This window comes from Sturnira hondurensis, unplaced genomic scaffold (genome assembly GCF_014824575.4).
Source record: "Sturnira hondurensis isolate 20B ecotype Veracruz unplaced genomic scaffold, ASM1482457v3 Scaffold0004068, whole genome shotgun sequence".
In the NCBI taxonomy this organism is placed as follows: Eukaryota; Metazoa; Chordata; class Mammalia; order Chiroptera; family Phyllostomidae; genus Sturnira; species Sturnira hondurensis.
In genome coordinates, this window is record NW_028076699.1 from 2,873,360 (window position 1) to 2,898,460 (window position 25,101).

At 44.5% G+C, this 25,101-nt stretch overlaps 1 protein-coding gene across 1 annotated transcript in view; it reads left to right on the top strand.

Annotated features, from left to right (window-relative positions):
* PLPP3 (phospholipid phosphatase 3) overlaps positions 1-25,101 on the top strand; it is a 79,017-nt gene that overhangs the window by 17,908 nt on the left and 36,008 nt on the right. Inside the window, exon 2 of the mRNA XM_037043172.1 lies at positions 20,845-21,002. Within this exon, the coding sequence (XP_036899067.1) occupies positions 20,845-21,002 (158 nt within the window). The remainder of the gene's footprint in view (positions 1-20,844; positions 21,003-25,101) is intronic.

Here is a 25,101-nt window from a genome sequence, read left to right on the forward strand (position 1 = left end):
GTGCCCCCTGGATTTATAGCATGAGTAATATGCAGAGTGGGCATTAGATGCAGTCTGTCCGATCTTTGAGAGGTAACTTTGGAGCCCTTCCAGAGAATCACGCGGCACCTGCGCGGTGTAGCGAGCTTCCCATCTGCACTTGCGTCGGGAAGGTGTTTTCCAGTTGGGAGAGAACATGTTCAATATTTGTCTTTAGTGCATTCCAGTGTTCTGAGGCAAAACTTGCCAGAGATTGAGCAGAGCATATTAACCAATATCATTTAAAGTTGATTAAAACTATCATCTTAATTAAATACAAGAGAACAAGAAGTTCTCAGTCTTCTGGTAGCAATTAACGACTAAAGAGTCAATTTGAAGTTGTTTTTGCAACTCTTAAAATAATACTCCTTCTCCCCCCTCTCATGGAAGGAGTTTCTTAGCTAGAGACATGCCCTCACATTGAGGTTTTTGAAAGCTGTTAGGACCACAAACCTTCTGGCAAAGCCTTCTGCTGCCAAGGCATCGGAGTTCTCAAAGGCAAGAGGGTTCAAGCTCAGGATACGCCGATTTGGAAAGAGAGGCCAAACAAAGGGCCTTTTGAGGCAGGAAACTGGGCTTTGGCCTCGGCACAGAGCAATGTGGGACTGGAAAGGCACCCCGGGACTCACTGACTTGAAGAGGGACTATGAGATGGATCGATGGAGGAAGTGTAAAGTTTCCCCATACAGTGAGAGTGTATTTCTAAACCCTCAAAAGTCAGTTTCAGATGCGTTATCTATCTTTCCCATCAGCTTAATCAGCATGCCTATAAGATGTGGACTTACAATATTATGTGTCTTCGAGAACGAGAGGAAAATGGGCCACGGAAGTATGCCTAGACATCACCAATCTAGAAAGGATATCTGATCTGAAGACCAATGCTTTTTTCTCAAGACCCAAAGCAACGACATTCGTGAATTCATTCATTTGCCCACTTAACCATGTAATACTTAGTAATCACCCACATATGCTAGGTTGACGCAGCTATGAAGTTAAAAAGATGCAGCTCTTACTCAAGGAGCTCACAACCTGGTTGACCAACACTTAAAAGATTTGAAGTGAAGGGGACAGTCCTTCCTAGTAAGGACCTCTCGCCGTGTTTGCATACACACGCCCCTCTCCCTGCCGCACCACCCAAACAGGTTTTTTCATTTGGCTTCCCCAGAAGTGAAACTTCTGGTCATCTTTAGAGATACTCTAAACAGCGGCCAACTGCCCAACAGAAGGAGCTCAGCAGGGACAGTTCAGTTCAACAAGGGCTCTGAACATGGGGCAAGACCCAGTGATGTCACTCGAGGAAGAGAAAACAATTTAAATTCTGGTGGATTCCATTCTTCATTTTGCCCTTTGTTATTTCAGTGTATCTGAACTTTATCTATTAAGCAAAAAGGTTCAGAACTAGGAAAGACCCATTTTCTGTCAACTGTGCGGTAAGGTTAGGGTGGGGAGAATAGAACAATAGGAACCACAGAAGGAAAAGAACCATTAACCAGAGAACTTAGGCTGTGAGGACCTGGGTGGACTGAGCCCTGTCACCAGAAAGGATGAGCAGTGACTATGGGTCACATGTGTGGGAAACTGATTTTTCTGGAATAGATGGGGTTCAGAGATGTGAGACAGGAAGGGACATCTCCTGCCTTAGTTACGTTAAATGTTTGCTGTATGCCCCAAATGTGCACCAGTCATGTTGGTCCATGCTGTGTGTCTTCCAAGTGTCAAGAATCTAAGTTTATTCAGGCTCTGTCTTACAGTGGTATTTATGTGGCAGTTACCTATATTGTCTCTGCATAGTAGCCTTACAGAAATAAGCTTGATCAGCAAATGCAAACATACTTGAATTCGCAAGGGCCCGGGGCCTTGAATCTGCAAAAAGCTACCCTGACTGCAGTCAGATGTCATCATGAGAGGTTATGATGGCTTTTTCCTCTCTTTGGATTTGCCCTGCTTGTGCAGTTTTTGGCAGCTGGACCTAATCTGAGAAGTTACACTGGCTAATTGATTTATTGAATAAGAACATTTAGAAGATAAGTTTCTGAAGTCTAGATACCTAGGTCACACAGGCAACTTTCCTGTTCCTCTTTGAATTAGTGTATTTGCACGGCAGATTAAAATTCGTAGAAAATACTGTATTTCTATGCATATTTGGAAAAGTATAGATAATAAATATGAGTTTGCAAAGAACCCTGACAGTGAAATCTGAGGCAGGGACCTCATCCTGTCACTTCTGTATTCCTGGTTGGGCCTTAGTTGGGCCTGGTACATATAAATTGTTGAGTGAAAATGGAACAAAATAGAACAACCTTGGCGTATGGGGATGACGCTCTAACTACCTGGCCAGGGCCTTTTTGCCTTTTTTCTAAAAGGTAAATTTGTGTTTCATTATTGCTGTCCTAAACTACACAATTGCAACTTTGAGAAAAGGGGAAAGTCACCCACAATCCACCACCTAACACAAGCACCATTTGAACATACTTCCTTTTAGTACTTTTTCTTTGATTTCCTATTGGTTATAGGTACATCTACATGTGATTTTCTATGTTGCTAATAGTTATTTTTCTCTTTTATTTAACCAAATGCCCCCTAACAATCATTCAGAATTAAGCATCATTTGCTTGCTTTTGCTCTGTCTTGTCGCAGTCCCCCAGTGCACAACTCTCTGGGGTAGGTACAATTGCACCCCATTTGCTCCAGCTACTGTGACAAAGTACCACAAACGAGGGGGCTTACACAGTGGAAATGTATTGTCTCCTGTCTCTGGAATCTAGAAGTCTGACATGAAGGTGGTTCCTTCCCGGGGCTACAAGGGAAGGATCGATCTGTCCTAGGCCTCCTCGGCTTGTGGATGGCTGTCCTCGTGTCCACACAGCAATCTCCCTGTATGCACAGCTCTGCACAGCTGTCTCCTTTTTCTTAGGTCATCAGTCCGTTTGGATAACGACCCACCCTAAGGACATCATTGGAACTTGATTACCTCTGTAAAGACCCTATCTCCAAATAAAGTCATACTCTGAGGTCCTAGGGTTAGAACTTCAAGGTAAGAATTGTTTTGAGAAGAGGGACAGAATTAGACCCATAACATCACCACCAACACCCTCTCCCATGCTCCCACCAAGAGTATGTGAGTAAATTGAGGCCCAAGCCACCTGGTTTGAGATGTGAATTAGGCCTGTGGGGCTCTGAAATGGTATACTTTCCTCACATTCTGTTTCTAAGCTGTGAATTAAAAATGCCACGAACAAAGAGAAACCGTCCTCCTTGACCTGAGTTGGTTTAGCGTGAGACAATGTTTAATGGCTATTAACTGCTAAATTTAACTGCATTTGACCAGTTGAAACCTTATAATCATGTTATTTAAAAACAAGGTTAAGTACAGCACGCTGTGCTTAGTTAAAACTTCCGTATTGTTCTAAAGCGTTTGCTGAGTCTGTTGTATTGAGTGTTCCATTCCTATTTGAAAGTTCCAAGAAAGACAGGGACATACCATTCCAACTAGCATGAAGCATAAAGAAACTCCAGTAATTTCCTTTAGGAGGGAATAATCAAACATCGAGAAGACAGTGAGTGATATTTCAGAAAACTCTGCATACACTGTTGCCCTTGCTTCCTTTAAAGGAAAGGAAGAGCTCCCACATGGAGACGAAGGGCGACTGCGTAGGGATCTTTCTTCACTCCGGTGTATTTTGGAGGGGCGACGGTGAACAGGAGCAGTAGCTTCCATGAACTGAGTGCACTGTGTATGGTACTCTGTATCTGAACTTCACAGTAACCCCTCAAGGTTGGCTGCACTAGCCCCGTTCGACAGACAGCCTAGAGAGGTTACCACTTGCCCAATGTCACAGAAATAAAAAGAGCAGGTCCCAAGCTCCAAACACAACTCTATTTTTGACCCCAAAGCCTGTGTTTTTTCTGATCATTTGTATTGTCAGTCACCCACAAAGCCGGTAGCTTTCATAATCCATATTTAGTCACTCTATGTGAAGTAATGGATTTCTTTTTTTTTAATCCTCCACCAAAGACATTCTTTCACTGGCTTTAGAGAGAGAGGAAGGGAGATAGTGAAACACTGATGTGAGAGAAGCATCAGTTGGTTGCCTCCAGCACCGACCTAGACCCAGGATTGTACACGCCCAGACCAGGGATCAAACCTGCAGCCTAGGCATGTGCCCGGACTGATAGCCAAACTTGCAACCCTTCCGTTACGAGAAGGTGCTCCAGCCAACTGCACCACACCAGCGAGGGCAATAATGGATTTTGGGGGGGCCAAAATAACACTGGCCTCTCCTTACAAGAGACGTACCATTGCGTATTCATATGGTAACATTTTTTATCATTTCTCTGTGCCAGGCATTATATGAAGCATTTCGTACACAATATCTCATTCTTCTCACATCCGAGTGAGAGGTTAACTGACTTATTTAAGGTGGAGACAGGATGCAGGAGTATCTGCCACTAAAATCCATGTGCTGGGAGCTACACCATGCTACTCTTTGCCATTGTTCCTCACTTTCCCACAGGTGGATTGCTCTTTTTACCCACTTAGCTCTAATCCATACCTAAGTATGCTCCTCAGTAGTGCTACGTGTTAAGATGACCTGAGTGAGTCTGAAGAGGGAGACCAACTGTCAGCTCCATCGAGGTGCTGGAAGTACACAGGGCACCAGCTGCAGACGCTCCCGGACAGCGGGCAGTGTTTATTCGAGTTGTGCTGTCTAGAACCTGGCATGGCGTCATGCTTGTGAGAGTCCTTAATATATCTCATTCAGGGTTGATGGGGTTTTGTCTACCAAATGCAGGAGGCTTCTCCTTGGAAGGTGGTCGGTCACATCTCAGGTAGCAAGGAGCTTGAGCTACGAAGGTCCTGTGCCCCAGTCTGTCTTCCATATGCCACCAGGGCATTCTGGAACGCAGCCTGGCCGTGCTGCTGGCTACCCGAGATGTGTTTCACTGAGTCTCTGCTGTGTGTCTAGCGCTGTAGAAAATAGATAAATATATTGCCCTGCCAACCAGAAAGTCAGTCTTGTTTGAAAACCATATACTCAAAACATTCGTTCAGAGCTGACCATTTAGGCTACATTTTCTTAGAGAGTGCTCTGGACAGCTCTGGTTCTTCCAGGGTGCACACCTCCCTGTTGAAGCTCCACCGTGAACTTGGATGAAGGCTGCAGGAAGACAGCTTCATGCCAGATACGCTTTGGGATATGACCAAGTCATCCAACCTCTTCTCTGTAATAGATAAGGGGGCTGGGTGAGGAAAAAGAACTTAAATCACAAGCGAGTCCAACCCCGGGTTCCAAGACCCAGCCCAGGGCTTTGTCTGCTGTACAGGGGCCTCGACATTTTACTCTCCACTCTGTTTCGGTCTTCAGACTAAGGCACGTTTTTTTCTCCTGTGTCTCCTGAGAAACCATATGCTTCTCAGGCTTCTTTTCCCCTGCTAAGGTTGGCCTCTGCTGTTTGGGGTCTGAAATCATTGTTTCTTTTTTGGAGTTAGCCTGGCAAAGATATTAGAAAGACTAGGTTCACAAGGAGGCAGAAGACAGGTGGGAGAGTTGCAGGGTTGAATTCTTACGGGATCCCTTTGGAGGCAAGACAGGTTTTACAGTCCGGGATATTACTGGCCCCCTAGCCAGGCAGCTTTTGAGGGCAGAAAACCTGTTTTACTCATCTCGGTATTTCCCATCTCTAACACACAATAGGTGCTCCGTAACCGTTTTGACATTCCTAGTGGCTTAAAATTGTTTGTATTTGGTGTATGCATATATAAATGGCATTTTATGTATATCCTACATTGATTTTTTTAAGGCCTAGAATTGAAACATGAAATTGTTTTTCCTTTTGGAGCAGTGACTACCGCATCACCTTGGGATAGAATCATCTCAAAGTCTTGTTAAAAATGAGAATTCTCAGGCCCTTTGCCCCAGAAATTCTGATTGGATAATTGAGTAGGTCTGGGAAGTGCCTGGAATGTGTTTTGTAATAAGTGACCCTGATGATTTTGAAGTTTGGCCAGATCTGAGAATCACTGTTCAGACTGTTCAGTTTTCAGACTGTGCTCAGTCCCCAGTTTTTCCCTTAAAGACAGACGTGAACACAAGCACTAGGCTTCAGGCCTGGAACCTTCAGACAAATAAGCCAACAAACAAGCAAATGTGTGCCTAGGAGTACAGACAGGATGTATGTGGAACAAGTGGCCAGTGTACCTGGTGTCAGATTGAGAGGGGCGATGGAGAGAAATGATTTGCAAGCCTAATTAGACCCGCTGCTGGTTCTCAAACCTGCAGCTCTAAGCCTCCTGCTAATTGGCAGTCCCTTAATAGATTAGGACTTGGCATTGGGTTTGCATGTTATTATAAACCACACACAGAAAAACCCAGTGGCTGAGGAACTCCTGCCAAACCCGGGCCTGGGTTTTTGTGAGGCTTTTGAAGTGCACTGGTCTTTCAGTATTTTCTATAGTCAGTGTGCTGAAAGGCATCAAACCATTCCTTTGGATGGGATTTGTGAAGGGCCAGTTTGTTGAATAATTAATTCCCCCAAACCCATTCTGTCAGCTTGATGGACAAGCAGGAGCCCCCATGGCTGTTGTGCTTTCTGTGGCACTTGGAGCGTGATAGGAGAGATGATTTCTCACAGATCCTGTCCGAGCTCCGGAATCCGGCCCCTTCCCCTAGTGCGTTGCGGGGCGGGGTGGGGCGGAATGGGGTGGGGGGGCCGGCTGAGGGGGTGGAGGAGAAGCATTAGCGTGCCTTTGCCAGGTGCCGGGCTGTTGAACACACCACCTCAGGAAATCCTCGCAGCAGCCCTCCCAGGCAGCATGGCCTGTTTCGCCAATGAGGACGCTGAGGTCCTGAGAACTACTCATCCAGGGTCCTGCTGCCACAGCCTGGCAGAGAGGGACAGCTGGGGACCTAGGTCTGCTACGTACAAACCGTCGCCCAACCAAACCAAACTCGGAAAACCCTTTTTGATTTTTCTGGTTGCTTGGTTGATTCTATGGGCCGCAAAAGAGGTTTTTTGCAATTTACGCTGGGCACAGGAATACCTGTTGGTGTCGTAGGTGACATAAGCACAGTAAATGCTCCCCTCCCTCCTCGAACTATATAATAGGGTCCCCTACTCTGAGATGAGCCTACCCATTACCGAGAGCCACCTTGCACAGAGGAATGAGAGAGGGGCTGGAGAAAGGGGCTTTGCAAGTGTGCACAAAAGGCCGTTACAGGCTTCAAAGGCGCGGCAGTGTTCCTCAGGGTTCTGAGCAGTTCCAGGGGCCCTGCTCTCCCCTCTTGTCTGCCCATTTAAGTTCCTGTTGCAGACTCTTCCACTTCTTTCCAAGTCCATTTCCACAAAGGGAGAGCTGTAGTGGAGGCCGAGACTTCCATGAAAACCTTCCATTTTTCAGGCAAACATACCAGGCAGTTCTCGTGGCAATACCATGGTGAAGGGTAATAATGTTATTTGGCATTTTGCCCTTTAAAAAGAGTGTGTTGGAGGGGGTAGTTGGGTGGGTGGGAGGATGGGCAGAAAGAACAGTGGGGGCTTTGTGATTTACTGCAATACAGAGGTCAGGTGGGCAGGGTCATGGGGGGGGTGCAGAGAAGGCCTGAACCCCCCTTGGGCTTCCAGGCCCCCTCTCCCCCTCGGCCTGATTCACACATTTTGGGCCTTTGTAAAGAGGTCGTTGGGGAGTTTTAATGTTTTTCATTTGGGAGAAGGACTCCAGACGTTCTGTCCCTCTGAGAGAAGCTGGCTTCTAGCTGCTTTGCAAGGATTAAGGACCTGGCTTCCAGAGTCATTGAAGAAACATCTCAGGAACTACCCTTTTCTCTCAACAGCTGAAAAATGCATCACAGAGCTGTGGCTTCCTGGAGAGTTTTGGCAAAAGATCTACCCTCTGGAACAATAGGGTTCCTGTAGCCAACCACCTAAGAGTTTTACAGCGGCGGGTTCTCCCACGAGGATCTGGATGCCCACCTTTTGTTGTCCCCATCCTGCTGGGGGAAGGGGCGGGGCTGCGGAAGCAACCAAGGGTGGCCTCAGGGCACGTGGATTTCAGTCTGCAGAGCCAGCCAGTTTGAGATGCAGCCCTTCTCAGGCCCAGTCAGAGCACGTACGGGCCGGGAATGGGCTGGCTGCACAGAGCTGTGCAGAGCCAGCCTCATCCAGGGCCACTCCTGCTGCGAGGCTCTGGGACTGCGTTTCTGATCTTCAGTTCAGCCCGTCCCACCGAGAGCTGGTGCTCTCTACCTGGAAAGGATTACTGGGGGGAATAAATGAGGCCTGGCTATAAAGAACCTAGGAAAGTATCCGGTTTGCAGCTGTAGCTAATGCTAATTCCCACTTGCCTCCAACCCACACCACATTTTGACAGGGCCAGGAGCTGCCAATCATTAACTTAGTTTGTATCTGAAGGTTTGCAGAGTTGGGGATGTCTTCTGTAGTTGTTCTTTATAAATGATCATCTCTGAACTCCAGAGGGCTCTGCTTGGCCAGTAGACCTTTACAAACTTAAAGTGACATGTTCTCATTTACCCCAGCCAGGATAGTGGGCAAATCGATATCCACCTATTCTGTGTAGATGCCTTCAGTATTTTTTTTTAATGCCATGCCCTCCTTAGAGAAAGGTGAAAACTCCTAACCTTAGGAAGGTCGGCAACCTGGCTGGTGTAGTGTAGTGGTTGCGTGCCAGCCTGCGAATCAAAGAAAGGTCCGCAGGACACCTGGCTGGTAATACACCTGTTTCACTTTGTGCATAAAGAAACAGCGCCTGAGAGAGCAGCAGTGTGATGATATGTGTGTGTGTGTGTGTGTGTGTGTGTGTTTGTGTGTGTGTATACACAACTTATTATCAATTAACACAAGGAATACAACTTATTATCAATTATTGTTGCCTAGTATTTATTTTTTGAGGTTACCTTGGCAAAAGAAACTTAATAATTAAAAATACTCCCAAACCCGCTTGTGTTATCCTATTGATACCAGGCGTGTCTTCACTGAACCAAAAACTCGTGTTAAAGTGGTTTTCCTTTCCAGGGTGTTGGCTGCGGACCCGATGCAGACCACCTGAGAGGATTCCTCAGTAGGAGAGAGGGTGGCTAGTTTGCTAGAACAGCCACACAAAATAGAATGACTCCGATGTATTTATTTGGCATCCATTTACTTCAGTTTATAGTAATTCCAGTAATGATTAAATGATTAAAACTCTTTTTCCCAATTAAGAAATTTCTCCTGGTTTGAATAACATTTTTAACTACCAGTTTTTTGCATGTTTTCAGCCTCTGTTTTGGGGATCAGATGGGCCCCCTCGAACTACTTTTGTCCTTTATTCTCAGGGTTAAAAGTTGGGTAGGGGGTGAAAGTGGAACACAGCCATTTTGTTAATTTTCGGTGAGGGTGGGAACTTTCCAAATCTGGATTCCTTTTCTTTTAGCATAGCCTTAAATACATTATTGCCATTCAAAGATAGCAAGGAATGTTTGAGGCGTATTCACGGGGCTGGTTGGGGAACTGGTTGGTGTTGCATCCCTGCTGGCTGCCAGGTCACGTGCTGCTGTGTGTGCTCCTTGAATAGTTTAGAAATACCTCTCTGGGTGTTCCTGTCATGTTGCATCATGGGTATTTGTCCCCTGAGTATGCATTCTTTGAGGGTGGAGACCATGTCTTATTAGTTTCTGTAGCCCATAATTCGTTGAGGGAGGAGTTTCCTCATTCAAAGCAGCCTTTTTTCTCCTTCACTTTCTTGCCACCCAGTGCAACGTGTAAAAGTCGGCGGGGCACGGACCAAGCCTCAGATGTCTGGGAAAGAAGTTTGACTTGTACTTTAATCAGGTGTTTTGTAATACCATTCACTCCCTGGATACTTCTAAAGTGAAAATGGAGCCTATAAGGACAGCACAGAGAGAGGAAATAAACTACAAATTAAAAAGTGATTAGTGAGTGTTTAAGCAGGAGGTCAAAGGGATTATTTTGGACTTCAAACTTTTCGGCTTTCAGGACTTGTATTCGGTTACAAAATTACATCCCTGAATTATTTGTGCAGGTGGCAGCTGTCATCGTTGAAGAAGGTTTCAGTGTTTTACAAAAGGAACATTGACAGGGCTGGGAACGCGGAGTGTGCTCCTGGGGTGAGGGTTGTCTTCTCCGCAGCCCACTGGAATGGCTCCAGCCTTGCTCAGCCTGAGGGACAGTACTTGTCTGAGCTGACACAGCCGTGTCCAGGTTAGCTTAGCCACCTTCTTGAGGAAACCAGTCAAGCTGGTTGACTGGCATCCTGTAAACAGCTGGATGGTAGATTTTCAGGATAGGGAGGGTAGAGAATCACAGTCTTAACACCTCCCCTGTGGTATTTCGTCCTCACAGGCTCCTCAGAGTGGGTATTGACACCCGGTCTTTACAGTTGGGGTTCAGAGAAGTTAAGAAACCTGCAGAAGATTGCATAGATTAGAAGTGGCAGAACTGGTTTTCAGACTCAGGTCTGAGTTGCTTTGTGGAGATGGGTGCTCTTTTACTTAGCTTTCTTTAGGGCAGAGATTCTCAGCAAATGGGTTAGGGGTGGGCTGATACTGATCCCTTTGCCCCCGGGGCAGCTGGGCAGGGTGGGGTGGACCAGTGGCCTCCTCAGCTTACCTGGGGCTGCCCTACAAACCATTTTTTCTGGTAGTTTCATTACGTGAAATAGGCCCAGAAACTGACACCTAAGATCATCCCACTCAACCACCCATCTGAGACTTGAAGCTGGTGAGGTTCCCCATAAATTATTCCTTATGGGAAATGTCAGCTCTTCATGAGAATATGCCGAACCGCCTTGCTCTGGGGGATTATGTTAGAAAAACAGGGTTTGGTGTGTGAGAGAGATGAGATAGGTGGAGTTCAGAATTAAGAAGGGGAAAAAGGATCCACAAGTCATGGACTGTATTAGGAGTGGAGTCAGATCTTCTGAATTTTAGTTTGTTTCCTATACATTTATTCAATGCACATTTGCTGAGCACCCAATAAGTGCCAGAAGTTATTGTCTTTGCTGGGGATACAGAGATAAATAGAATATATGGACCCTTTTATGGACAGACTCACAACTAGTGAAGGAGACATACAGGAAAGAGAGAATTAGAATGCTGGTGTGCGGTGGGTCTTAGTCTGCCCATCTATTAAGTGGTGTAAATGACATCTAAGATCTCTTGCAGTTCCAAAACTTCACTGGGACGTTACCACAGTGTCCTTAACTCCATTGACAGTAGGATTTGTGATACCAACAAAGATCTGATGATGGGCTTTACTTCTTAAGCCATTTCTCTCATTTGGCATTTGCTCTTTAGAATTCATGAGCTTCTATCAGAAGGAAGCTGCTTTGTTTTTATTTTAAATAGATGTTGCCTTAAAAAGTGGAACTCTCGATAACTCTACGCACCACCAGGGGCAGGCTTCTATTGTTCTTTTTATAATGAGACCTGGGGCAAGTCACTTACCTTCTGAACTCAGTTTCCCCCACATCTAAAATGCAGACATTATTAATGGCCTTGCCATGGAGACTTGCCACAGTCCTTGAATTTATGATTGAAAATGGGAGGCTCAGTCTTAGGTTAAGATGGGGACCTATACATAATAAATGTAATGGGTACTAGACTTATTGGGGTGATCACTTCGTAAGTTATAGAAATGTCTAATCACTATGTTGTACACCTGTAACTCATATAATATTGTGCATCAACTGTAATTGAAAAGTAAAAAAATGAAAAAAATTTAATTAGAAAAGAAACACACACACCAAAGGAGACATGCATGTAAACACATGCACATATCTGTTTACGTACACATATGTCTGATGTGACCATTACTACCATGGAGGACACTATTTAATCAAGAGTTAGTTATTTTTATTTTTATAGGTTCAGTGCAAGGACTTCCATATTCTTTAGAACAGGGATAGAAAAGCAAAATGTCTACAGGGCTTAGGCAGTTGAACATAAATGACTGAAGCAGACCAGGCCCAGGAAAACCCACAGTGCAAGCTAAGTAAGAATGGCGTCTGACCACAGGCTTCGTGTCCTGGACTCAGTAGGGAATGTTGGCACCCCGGAGAACACGGGCAGCCACTGTCAACGCTGCCTGCACCACCGCGTGGCATGAGAGCTGGTTGTCGAAGCTGGAAATCTGGATGTTATGTGAGACCTCCCATTACTACATGTTAACAACTAATTTAAAAAATTTTAAACCCTGGGTGGGCCAAACAGAATATCTCTGCAGGCCAGGTTTGCCATGGGCTGCCAATTTGTGATCTTTGATGTAGAACTTGGACCATACACCTTGGAGTGCCAACCAGCATGATGCTGTTCTTTCAGGGCCTCCAATAATGCTTCCACTCTTCAGTTTTGGCTCTGCGTCTGGCTCTAGTCTTGCCTTTTGACTATCTTGAACTTTGGCCCTCCCAGGTGTCTGATGTCCTGCCAGTCCACATGCTGTTTATTTTACCGCCGTGTGAACCTGGTGTCTTATGTACACCTGGGCAGCTGGCTTGCATGGGGGTGTGCATGCTGACGAGCATTTGTTTAATTATTGGGAAAATAAAAAGAAATGTTTCTTTTCGACCTTATTATAGCTTCGACTCCCATTCAGCCTTGTGTGATCTTTGAGAGTGCATGGCAGGGTTCCCGCTGTGCCATTTATTCTCTGCGTCAGGGTGCCAGGTCCTGCTAACCACTGTCAAAGCCCCTTCTGTTTATATAATCCCAAAAAGTCCCAGAAATTACAGGATTTTATGAGCCTACTTTCCCCTGGGGGTCACATTGCACTTGGGTAGTGGTTAGCAGGCGTGCAGCTACTTTAGTGAGCTTTTGACGGGACTTTGATCACATCTTATCGCTTTTTAAAAGTTTTCAGTAGTAGCTTTCTGTTGCAGTCAGAAGCAAGAACAAATACATAGATGGAGCCAGGCGAGTACTAAATATTTTAACTGTCTCAGTTAGTCCTCATAATATCCGTTAACTCTTACCCTTAACTCTTACCCTTACAGAGTAAGACTTTCCTCATACTCTGTATGTTGGAAACTCTTGTACTAAGTCTTATGGGGCATTGATAAGAATGAAGTTCAGGACGTAAAGTGTCTTGCCTTAGGTCATACAATAAAGCATCACAGGCGGTAGAAGTGGGAAGTGAAAGCCTGTCTGTCTTGAGTCTGAAGTTCATGGGTTAATTGGAAATAAGTAACTCAGTCCGAATGAGTTCCATGGCTAAGTGAATCCTGTGAGAAGAGACGTTTACGTCTCACAGGTGGATAGGAGTTTGCCAGTAGTGCTTTAATCCAGATGTTAAAAACATTACTTCACAGAGTTGTTAGGAAGATCAAATGTGATTATTTATTTAAGGGCTATGAAACCCTAGATTCGTGTGCGATTCTTGCTGTGCCCTCACTCTGCACAGCCATATTGCAAATGAGTCATTTAGGTCATGAGGGAAACTGAGGCAGGAGAGTGAGTGGATCTGTATAAAACCATCTCTAAGGAGGAGCTTGCTGTTTATCCTTGTTCAAGGCCAACATATACTTTCCAGAGCTTTGTAGCTTAGCTAATATCTGCATAGACATAGTTCGTATGTACTGAGCAAGAAAGGCTAACTGGTCCCATCTCTGAATGAACTTTTTTGAGTCGGAGTGTTCCATTACATACCCTGGTTGTGGCTTTTATCAGCAGAGTGGACAATGAGGCAAATAATAATCTCTTTGACCCTGGGGTTATTTCTACATACTAATTAATTGGGGGATTATTTTGAGAGTTAAACCAGTGGATGTATCCAAAACTCCTGTCACAGAGTAGATACGCAATGTAAATTTACTCACATCCGGAATTTAAAAAGGGGTCAAAAGAGAGGAAGGAGGTCTTGGGAAATGACCCAGTTTTACCTGGGGTATAGGAGCCTAAGTTCTGTTGCCTCTGGTAGCTGTGTATCAGTACAAATAGAATAAAATAGTTCATTTGTGAAATGTGTAATGGCAACAAAAGATGTCTCGGTCTCCCTTCGTGGAGGGTGTGAACCACGGGTTGTAGGTCAGTTTGTTTTTAGTTCCCGGTCAATATGGCAGCCGTTTAAAAATACAACTAAAAGGGTCACATGAGTCAGAGCTGGGGGTTTTCAGATAGCTGATATTAATTATTTTAAGGCACAAAGTGTTTTCTCTTTAAGCATTTTCAAATAAGAAAGGCCATCAGAGTTCTTTCTTATACTCACGATTAGACAAAAGACAGGTGTCTCTTTGTCCTGAACCCAAACCTCTCCAAGGTTGTGGAACTCAAAAATAGTGCGGTATCCTGTTCATCGTTATATCCCCAGCACCTAACACAGTTCCCAGGGTTCAGTAACTGTCCATACGTGTTTGTGGAGTGGGCTGAACACCTCGCACTTGGGGTCGGGAAGCCCAGGCATTAGGACGAGATCCACCATTCGTTCCTTCATTTCTACCATGTAGGTGCTTTGGGTTCTGACAGTCTTCTCTTTGTGAAGAAAGGGCCTGGACTTTCCAGGGCTGGAGAATTGAGCATTTGTCACAGAGAACCTCAAGACCCAGAACATTGCGTGCTCACACCAGCCAACAGCAAATGTTTCTCACGGCAGCCCCTTTCACAGGTCGGAAATGCCTCCATAGTGCACTTAGTTTTGTCTCATTTGGATTGTGTCCAGTCTAAAAGTCTGGACAAATATTGTAAACCAAAGAACGTTTGCACACTTCTAAGACAAGTAGCCATTAATTATTTGAAATAGAAACCCTGTCACTTACAAGCAACATAAATATTTGTATTTTGAACCTCTAAGTAGCAGTTGGGTTGACCATTCTGGCCTTAAGTGATTAAAAAAAAAAATCAGTTGGTCATATTTTAACAGGGAATACATTTATAAAGAAGGGAAGGGTCAGGGCATGGAGTAAGCAAATGTGAGCCAAAAGAAAGACAGACCTGAGTTCAAATCCCACAACCAGTCGACTCCCTTGGGCAAGTTTCAAAACTTTTGGCCTCAGTTTTCTGTTGGGTACAAATGAAAATAATAGCCTCTAACTTTTCATAGTGGTGGTGGAGATTAGAATGCATTGATTCTTTTTTTAATACTTCATTTAATTTATTTTTTTTAGAGAGGAAGGGAAGGAGAGAAGGAGAGAAATATCAATGTATGGTTGTCTCTCATGAGTCCCCTGCTGGGAACTGGCCTGCAACCCAGGCATGTGCCCTCACTGGGAATCGAACCTTGATCGTGTGGTTCACAGGCCCGCGTTCAATCCACTGAGCTACACCAGCCAGGGCTGAACGCATTGATTCTTAATTAGATTCTGTACTCCTTGATATCAGAAGCCCAGCATCTTCTATCTGTGTTTCTAACATCCAGTCCAAATTAATGCCATTTGCTAGCTTTGCACTTCAGGTGAGCTGCTTAACCTTTCTGAGCCTCAAGTTTTCATTGGTAAAGACAATAGAACTCTACAGTGTGGGTAAGATGGGTAAATTCCTGTCACAGAGCCCTAATAGTTGTCTGATTTGAGCTACTTACTCTGTGCTTGATACTTACACGCATATTTGTGTCTGGCATTATTTTGTGCATAGGTGTGTGAGCTTTCTGCAGATGTTAGTTTATTTATTACTCTCAGATATTCTGGACTTTGCTTGTTTTAAGGTAACTGCTAATTGAGGGGAGCAGAAAGTTGGACAACTCGGGAAAAGGCACTTGAGGGACTTGGGGGATAGAACGAACACACGGGAAGCTCCTCCCTAATGCTTTGATTTGGATCATGCAAAAGTGCAATGATTTCTCATTCACTCTCCGATCCCCATGCTTTCTTTCCCTCCTCACACCCGGGGCTTTCTAAAGAGCACTCTGAGAGCAGGAGACTGTTTAGTTTTGTGCACATGCGAAGCTGTGGCTGAAGAGAGCAGGGCTCTGGGGCTGGGTCACTTTGGTAACACTTCCCACATGACTTTATCAATGGGTGGGCCCTGAAAACTTATCCTCTGTTTTTTTACACCTCACTCCCAACCACCCAACCTACCCCCGTGTTAGTTTTTCAAAGCCAGAGAACTTTCAAAGGCCTGAACCCAACACAGGGGCCTTTCTTAATGCTTTGATTTTCTGCCCATTAAGTGTTTGTCAGTGAGTTCGTATTTCGCCTCCTCTGCAGCTTTTACACATCTCAAGAGGTCCCTGGAGGTATAGGAAGTTAATTGATCCTTGATTAAAAGAAGGAGAAATACTTGAGTCTGTGTCTAGAATCACCAGATGGTGTGTGTGTGCTCATACTCTTTGGTTATGCTTTGCAAAAAGCTGGTAATCTACTTTTCATTATAGATACACATCTTAATTCCAGGATATTGGCTTCAGAGTTTCGGTTGAATTGCATCTCGAGCACATGCGGTCCACGGCGAATGTTCGGTGAACAATAGCCACTGCTGTTGCCTTGACTGTTCCAAACAAACCATTATTTTTCTTCAAAGGTTTGCTGAGCTTTAGTTAATTTATTGATACTCCTCGGTGCTTCCTTCCCTCTGCTTTAAGTGACTCCCGTACTTTAGAAAGCACTAAGAGGCAGATCATCTGAACCTCAGTCAGCTCCACCATGTCTTTGCAGAGTGACTCTGGTAAGTCACTTTCATCCCTTTGAACCTTAAGTTGACTTAACATGCTAGTTGTTTTTTTCTTTAGAAACAATGTTTTTTATTTTAAACCAAATGTGTATCAGTTGTAAAATATTTAGAAAATAATAATCAATAGGAACAAAAAAAACTATCTGTGATTTACCTTTTGGAGATGTGTTAGTTTTTCGTTTTGTTTTGTTTTGTTTTGTTTTAAGGGAGAAAGGAGGAGGAGAGACACAGAGAGAGAAAGAGAAAGAAACTTTGACTTATGTTCCGATTATTTACACATTCATTGGTTGATTCTTGTGTGTGTGCCCTGACCAGGTATTGAACCTGCAACCTTGATGTATGGGGATGACACTCTAACCAAATGAGCTACCTGGCCAGCGCCCAAGTGTGTTAGTCTTTATAACTGTTTCTCCCATTAGCCTGTGGGCCACCTGAAGGGCGGGGTGTGAATTTCTTCATCTCAGGAGCCCCATCAGTACCTGGAACATAACAGGCAGCCGGGTTTTGTCGGACTGCAGTGGTCTTGATCCTCAGCACAGTGTGGGCACATAGTCATTGTTCAGTAAATGTTCGCTGTTATTGCTGTTCTTTATGCTATTTTCTTTTTCTTCCTTTCTTTGTTTCCTTATGTGTCTCTGCCAGCTCTGTGGCCAAATTTATAATCATATTTTCATCATGGACACCGTTTTGTTGGGCCTCTTGCTCTTAGAAGGGTCAGTGGAAACCTGCCGTCCTCTGTGGGCCGTTTTTAGTGGTCCTAGTAGAGTAGTTTTTCGTGCCCTCACTGTAATCTATACACATGTCAGTCTGCATGTTAGAAATATTTTTAGTGCTCCTGTTTTTGTGTCTTTCTTACAACACCATGAGCCTCTTGAGGGCAGGTACTATGATATGTTCGCCTTTAGATTCCCAGTGGCTAGCACCGGAAATTTTCTTGAAATGAAAATGATCAGAGACTGTAGGGGTTGGTAGTAAGGATGATGCCGCTTTGGGAAAGAGCCTCTTCTCTGTGCCCTGGAGAGGGGAGGCATGGTTTGTATCTCCGAGGAGTAGCTGCCCTATTGGGGAAAATGTTTATGCTTTTCCCATTGACTACAAGAATCGAGGTTTCTTTCTGCCTGGAACAAAGTCAAGATTTGACTGCCATCACCCGCAATCAGACCACAGTTGGTAGGGGAGACAAAAAAAAAAGCCATTGGGTTTTCTAAATGCTATTTCATGCCTTTTAAGAAAACAAACAGAACATATTCCGATCCAACTTCTTGTCTGTTTGCAGCCATCGCCCACACAATCAGAACCGGAAACCCTCCCCAAGCCTTGGACAAGGAAGGAAGGAAAAGAATTTGGATTGCTCCCAGGTTAAGAGGGCAACGGAACGAAGCAGACATTTTCTTTCCTAACCTTCTCTGTGGGATTTTCCCCCTTCTTCCTTTTAACATTCGCGAGTGTCCATAGTGTGTGCCAGACTGTGCTCACGATACGCATGCTGTTGCTTGGTGTCTTCCAACTAAAGCAACACCCTGTATATTGTGTGTGTGTGTCTTCCCCTTCCAGAGCGTAAGCTCCCTGAGGGCAGGGGTGGCATCTTTGTATTCCTTGTAGTCTCTGTATACCTAGGAGAAACTCCATAAATATTTATTGAGTGAATGGGTGAGTGACTACATTAACATAGGGCATCACCTGAGCAATCTCAAAGCTAGATTTCATTCTTCCCATTGAACAGATGAGCAGGGGCTTTTGGAGATGTGAAATAGCTTGCGCAAGTAAAAAGGAGCCGAGTTGAGATCATTAACCCAGTTCTGTCTCACTCCACAGCCCTTTTATATGTGTTTTATTGTCCTTAGAAACATATGTTTTACAGGCCTATCATATGCACGCTATTAAAAATAGAAGCTGGGGGCCTGAGCGTGTAGCACAAATTTAAGGAGCTCGGGGTCTGTTCCCTACCTGAGTTTATTAGCAACATTTTGGCTCCCAGACCCTGCAGAGGCTGCGGCTGGGCACGTACACCAAGCTAAATGATTCTATCACGATGTGCGGATCTTAAAAGCAGACTATTATTATCACACTACTGGCTTCTCAGCTACTTTTCATAGCCAACTTGGCCACATTTCAAAATGTTTAGGCAGTGGAATGAAGACCGTCCAGTCCCACGTGCTATCTTTCTCTCCCAGCCTCCTAACCCCAAAAGATTATCTCACTGCTCTTGCCATTTCTAAGCCCCACGGCTTTCCTTGCCCCCTTCACTCCATTGCAGAGACGGAGTTTCAAGGGCTAATGGTTATTGCCTTCCAGGGCCCCTCTGTGTTTACTTTGAGAAGGTCAAGCACAATGCTGTGGTGTGTTGCTGTTCTTTCTTTTCAAAGCACCAGTATGAATTTGATAAAGTAAATTGTTGTTCTAGCAGGAAGCAGTTAGGGGGTCACAAAATAAATAGCCGTAGAATTCAAATAAATCCCAAGAATAAAACCAAATAAATCCATGTGCGTATACACAGTGATACATAAATACACTTTTTAGAGAGTGAGCATTTTTATTGCTGCCGGTCTGCACCAAAGTAATTGAAAAATTGTGGAGTTCATGGTGCATTTTTTTTTTAAGAGGTGGTCTGGATCCCTCGAGCAATGTGATGTGAATTTAATTCTTTTTGAAAAACATGAAAATGGAATTTTATCTTTTCAACAACTGCTTATCTTGTTTTTTTTTTTTTAGCTAATGAGATTCACATTTGGATAAAATTAATTTGCAAAGTAAAATTAGGGATTTAGGCATTTTGGGATGGGCTAAGAGACTGAGTGAGCTCAATAGTCTCTCTGACTCCCTGTTTTTTCCACTTGAAAATGAGCAATAGTCATGTTTAAATGATGCTTTTAGATGACCTCTCAAGGTTGTTGAGCCTATGCAAAAATGGATAAAAGTACCTTACACATTAGACGTGCACATCACCGGTGTCTGTTACCATTAACTAGGTGCTTTTCATGGTCCTCCCCAGTCCTAACATTCAGTGGCTCACCTTCTACATTGTGAGGTGGCATTGGGGCTTGGTATTGAACTTGGATGCTAGGGGAGAAATAGGTCTGGCTAAGAGCCTGAACCAAGATGGTCTCTGTGTGCTATTTTTTATAGGATGGGATGGGCAGGATGGGGGCAGGAGAACATGAGTCTGGAGAGAGGGGGTTCAAGTCATGCTTTATCTTGTCCTGTGCAGTGGGGAACTATGGAAGAGGTTTTAGCAAGGCAATGTTATGGTCAGGAAGTAAACTGGTGGATATGTATAAGCGACAGTGAAGGCCACGAGACCGATTTGGAGGCTACTGCGGTGTTCACACAAGAGAAATTGTGACGCTTCACTCTTTATTTCAGGGTTATGAGGGAGTTTTTCCTGGCAGGTGATGGAATCCATTTGCCAGGACCTTTAAGAGAATGGCATCTGAGCTGGCCACTGATTAAACCAGCAGCAGCTGCACCAGCAGCTAGGAGCTCTCAGGTGCTTTGGGCTTTGCTCCAGGTCTGCAGGCAGCAGGGTCCAGCTCCGCTCTGCTCAGTCTTCATAATGACTCTGAACAGTAAACGAACAAGACGCAGGAGTATGGCACTCACTGGATAGCTACTGTGTACCGGGCACTGTGCTAGCAATTTTATGTGCTTTTTTTTCTCTTTTAGTCCTCACCACAGTTCATTTGATGTATGGGGAAACTGAGGCCCAGGAAGATAGAGCAAGAATCAGAAGTCACACTGCTAGGAAATGGTGGACCTGGGATTCAAATTCAAGTTGTCTGACCCCAGGCCTTCTCTATACCACGCAACATAGCCTTAGTATGACCTTCTCAAAGGGGAAATGGTTAAGACTTAAGAGAAGAATGTACTTGAAGGCATAATGAGACATTATTAGACTTGGCTGTGTTAGTAATTATTACAAATTGGGGGTTAATTTTTAACAGGATGTTGTAGAGCAGTGGACAAGCTCCGACCCCATCTCTCCCGCTGCCGCCCTCTGTGCTGGTAGACAGGAGGGCTGACGAAAGGAGGAAAAGGGAGGCGCGGTCAGAGCTCCCGTTAGGGTGTAGATCGCTAAAACGCAGAGCTCATACCTCTGTCAGTGTTGCTGTGTAAGTGTCTTTGCTGTTCTCATTCTGTAGCCATCCTGCACTGATGTCTCGCCCTTGTTTTGTTTTGTCTCTTCCCCTGGCACATGCAATGGTTTCGTCTTGACCAGCGGGCCTGCCCTTCCTGATCATTGAGACCAGCACCATCAAGCCTTACCACCGAGGGTTTTACTGCAATGACGACAGCATCAAGTACCCAGTGAAGACTGGTGAGACAATAAATGATGCTGTGCTCTGCGCTGTGGGCATAGTCATCGCCATCCTTGCGGTAAGTGCCCACCCCACCGTGCTCAGCCGGTCTGACTTCGCCGGCATCATATTATAGAATATCTGAGTTAGCCGAGACTTGGTAGTGCGATAAGAATTTTACTTGATTAGCACTACTTATTTAAGACAGTTAATATTATTATTAAAGGTACTTTAAAATCCTTTGCACACACACACGTACATATATAGCAGGTTCTCAAATAATGTCATTTCAAATTCAATGTCTTGTCGTTTTTTTTAAGATTTTATTTATTTATTTTTAGACAGAGTGGGAGGGAGGGAAAAAGAGAGGGAGAGAAACATCACAGTGCGGTTGCCTGGTGCGTGCCCCACACCGGGGACCTGGCCTGCAACCCAAGCATATACCTTAACTGGGAATTATACCGGTGAACCTTTGGTTCCCAGGCTGGTGCTCAGTCCACTGAGCCACACCAGCAGGACATAAAAGTCAATGTCTTTTCATTATAAAGACATTGGTGAGATGCCATAGGAACTTAACTCTTGTTTATGTCAGTTAGCCTATGGTAAAATTGGTTTTGTTATACGTCATCTTGCTTAAATTCTCAGATCCTATCATGTATTGTATACTAAAATACTTTCTATGCATTATCCTCACAACAACCCAATGAAGTCTAGATACTGTTCTTATCTTTTTTCCTACACATTAGGTAACCGAGGCTTACAGAGTAAATGTAATTTGTCCGAGCTCACTTGGTTAATAAGTGGTAGAGTTAGGATTTGAACTTTATTTGTCCCTTAGCCCATAGTCTGAGCTTTGAGCCATAGTGGAGGAGGGAAATACCTTGTCAGATATCACAGACATTTTCCGGGTTCTTTCCATATCATCGCTGTGCTGCCGTAACGGTGGTAATGCCGCTGGTATTTAGTTCTCTCAGCCACCAGTGGCTGTGATGTCCAAGTGAAAATAAAATGAGACTTGGAATCTAGAGACCTGGGTTCTAGACCTGGCCCTCCACTGACAAGCTGAGCATCTTTGACACCAGGGATGACCATCTTGCTTCATTGCATTGCATGGAGGGGTAAAAGAGGTCATGAGTACTGAAATACTTTGCATACTCTTAACTGCTGAGCAGGTTACTCATACACAGGTGTAAAGTCCAGACTTACAACCAGGTTTTCCGGTAGAGGACAGAGTCCTCACTAAGGATGCAAAAATGTGCCACGGACTCGGACAAGGTCCACAATTATCTTGAGCAGTGGTGGCCTCGTGGAAACTGGGCTATGGCCTACCTGTACTTGGAAGGTCACCACCATGTTTTAGATCTATCCGTTCGGGGCAGAGGAGGGAAATAGTAATTGATGGCAGTCCAGTCTTAAAATTTGTGAGCCATACATTATTCACAGCTGTCCATTCCATACCTCCACTATTATTTTAAGTTTGTTCTGTGCTCCTTAACCTCAGCCACGTGGATAAAAGACATAAATAAACATCATGTCTGCCAAGATTCTTGTGTCATCTATATATTAGCCATATCCTGGAAGTGTATGTTTGGCCTCTATTAGCAAGCCAAGAAGAAGGAAGTTATTGTTAGGAATACCGCACGTGGCCCGGGTGAGTGGCTTAGTTGGTAGGACTGTCTTCCTGTATGCCAAAAGGTCGTGGGTTTGATCCCTGGTCGGGGTGTGTGTGGGAGGCAACCAATCAATGTTTCTCTCTCACGTTAATGTGTTTCTCTGTCTCTCTCTTCCTTTCTCTCCCCCCCTCCATTCTCTCTCTCTAAAATCAATAAAAACCTATCCTTGAGTGAGGATTAAAAAAGAAAGAACACTGCATGTGAAGTAAGTGCCATTATCCCCATCATACAAGTGGAAAATCAGAAGGTCAAATGATAAGCTCAAAGTCTACGGCTTTTAAAAGTTGGGATTCAAACCTATGCTTGGCTTCTTCCAAAGCCTTCTTTCCATCTTGCTGATTTGATTTTGGAATGCAGGTTGTCAATTCCTAATCAACTGCTCAAGGGGATAGGCAGTTGGCTAATCTTGCCTACCCTGGATCAAATGTAAGCTGCTGATGGTACGGGAACCACATTTCATAAAGTTTTTCTTTGTACTTCCCCACTCTGGGGGTTGGTTGTAAACTTTGAGACCCCTCTTTGTTTTTTAATAACATCGTAAACCAGGCACACAATCAACAGTTTGAATTTGGGGAGGGGGAAGGGAGTCTATGAGAATTCTTTCCAACCCTTAAAAGAAAAACAGTCCATTTGGCAACTGTAGTAGTTTCTTTAAGGTGGACTAAGGATTTTTGTGTTCAGAAAATGAAGAATTCAAACCCAATTTTACTATTTGCCCCAAACTGACAGTGTGGGTTGAGTTCTTGAGGAAGAATGGCTTTTCCTGAAAACAATGTCTGTATTAGAAGGCAAATAATTACGTTAACATTTGAACAGGTGTTTTTGACCTTTGGTGGATCAGTTAATTGAATTCTTTTAACCCCCCCTCACCCCACTATAACCAGGAAGTGGTAATAAGAATAGCACAGGGGTGGGGTGTTCTGCGTTCCTCTCTCCCCTCACACGCCATCCTCACCAGCTACCCTAGCAAGAAGCTCCCCAACACAATGCAGCGGAAAAAGAAATCCCGAACTCATGGGTATTTCTGTAAGAATCAAATACTGTCATTCGTGGGAATGCACCTGGTAGCAGCAGGCTAGATGGACAACAGGGTGCTAAAGCAGCTTCTTCCAGACCCATGCTTCCTCAAGCAAAACGCCTGCTCAGCAGCTCCTTTCCTCCTTTTGCCAAGACCGCCCCTTCCATCTTACAGATGCTAGTGTTTCCACGAAAACTCTTAATTGTGGCTTGCCTCTCTTCTCGGATCATGTTGATGTTTAAATTAAAATGCTCTCTGACCTCCCAGGTTTCTTTGAAATAGTCATGTGCTGTGGCCTTGGTTATAGGCTCGGCAACAGCTCTGCTTCCTCAGCCCATGCAGTATTAGTAAAGTAGGTTTGCAGACTGCTTTCCTATAGTTCTGAAGAAGACTGGGCAAGCAGATAATGCAGTCTTTTGTCAGGTGCTGCTGTGTGACATAGAAACTTGTGGACCATGTTCAAACATTTTATCTCCACAGAAACCCTGAGAGATAGGTATTTTTGTGGTTCTTATAGGGGTGTCCAACCTGCAGCCTACAGGCCACATGCAGCCCAAGGTGGCTGTGAATCTGGCCCAACACAAAAAGTAAATTTACTTAAAATATGAGATTTTTTTTGAGATTATATGTCACAATGTATTTAATGTGTAGCCCGAGACAACTCTTCTTTCACTGTGGCCCAGAGACAGCAAAAGGTTGGACACCTCTGGTAGGATGTGGTTAAAGGCATGAGCTGTGGCGTGTATCTGAGCTCCGCCGTGGAGCTTGCAGCAAGTTGAGCTTCATTGAGCCTCATCTCTTAAACGGAGACACTATGCCTACTTATTACAGTTTTCAGAATTAAATTAAATGAGTTAATGTAGATAAAGTAACTCAGTGCTTGGCACCTACCATATAATCAGTAAATGTTAACTCTTTCTATTAGGAGTAACCAGATTCAGAAAATGGTGAAGTAACTTAGCCAAGACCCTGTATCTGGTAAAAGTAGAATCAGGGAGAGAACTGCAGCCTTTGGACCCCTGTTTCCTTGTGGTCCATCGAATTAGAACTCAGGTCTCATGACTGTCACTCCTGCTTCTTTACAAGGAGACCTTTACCCCCTGACACAGTTGTCCTTGCCTTGCAGCGGGAGGTGTGTATGAGACGTGGGCCAATGGGGAGGCTCCCTGGCCTATTTACTGCCATTCAGTGCCATGGTTCTTCTGGAAAAAGTAAAAGCAAAGACCTCAGAGGAAAACAGAGTCGTTCACTTCAGTAGACTCGTTTCTGGAAAAGCTCTACAGCCTAAATTAAACAACAACAGCAACAACTTCTTTCCCACTTTCCCATTATGGGCAGTCATAGAGCCCAGCTGGCTTCCACCAGAATCTGCTTCTGGTCAGAGGGTGTGAGTGACAGGCAGGGATGGTTGATGGGCACCAAGAGCTGGAAATCCAATCATCCTACCCTGCCAAGTGTCAGGTTTGCTTCAAATAGCAAGGGAAGCC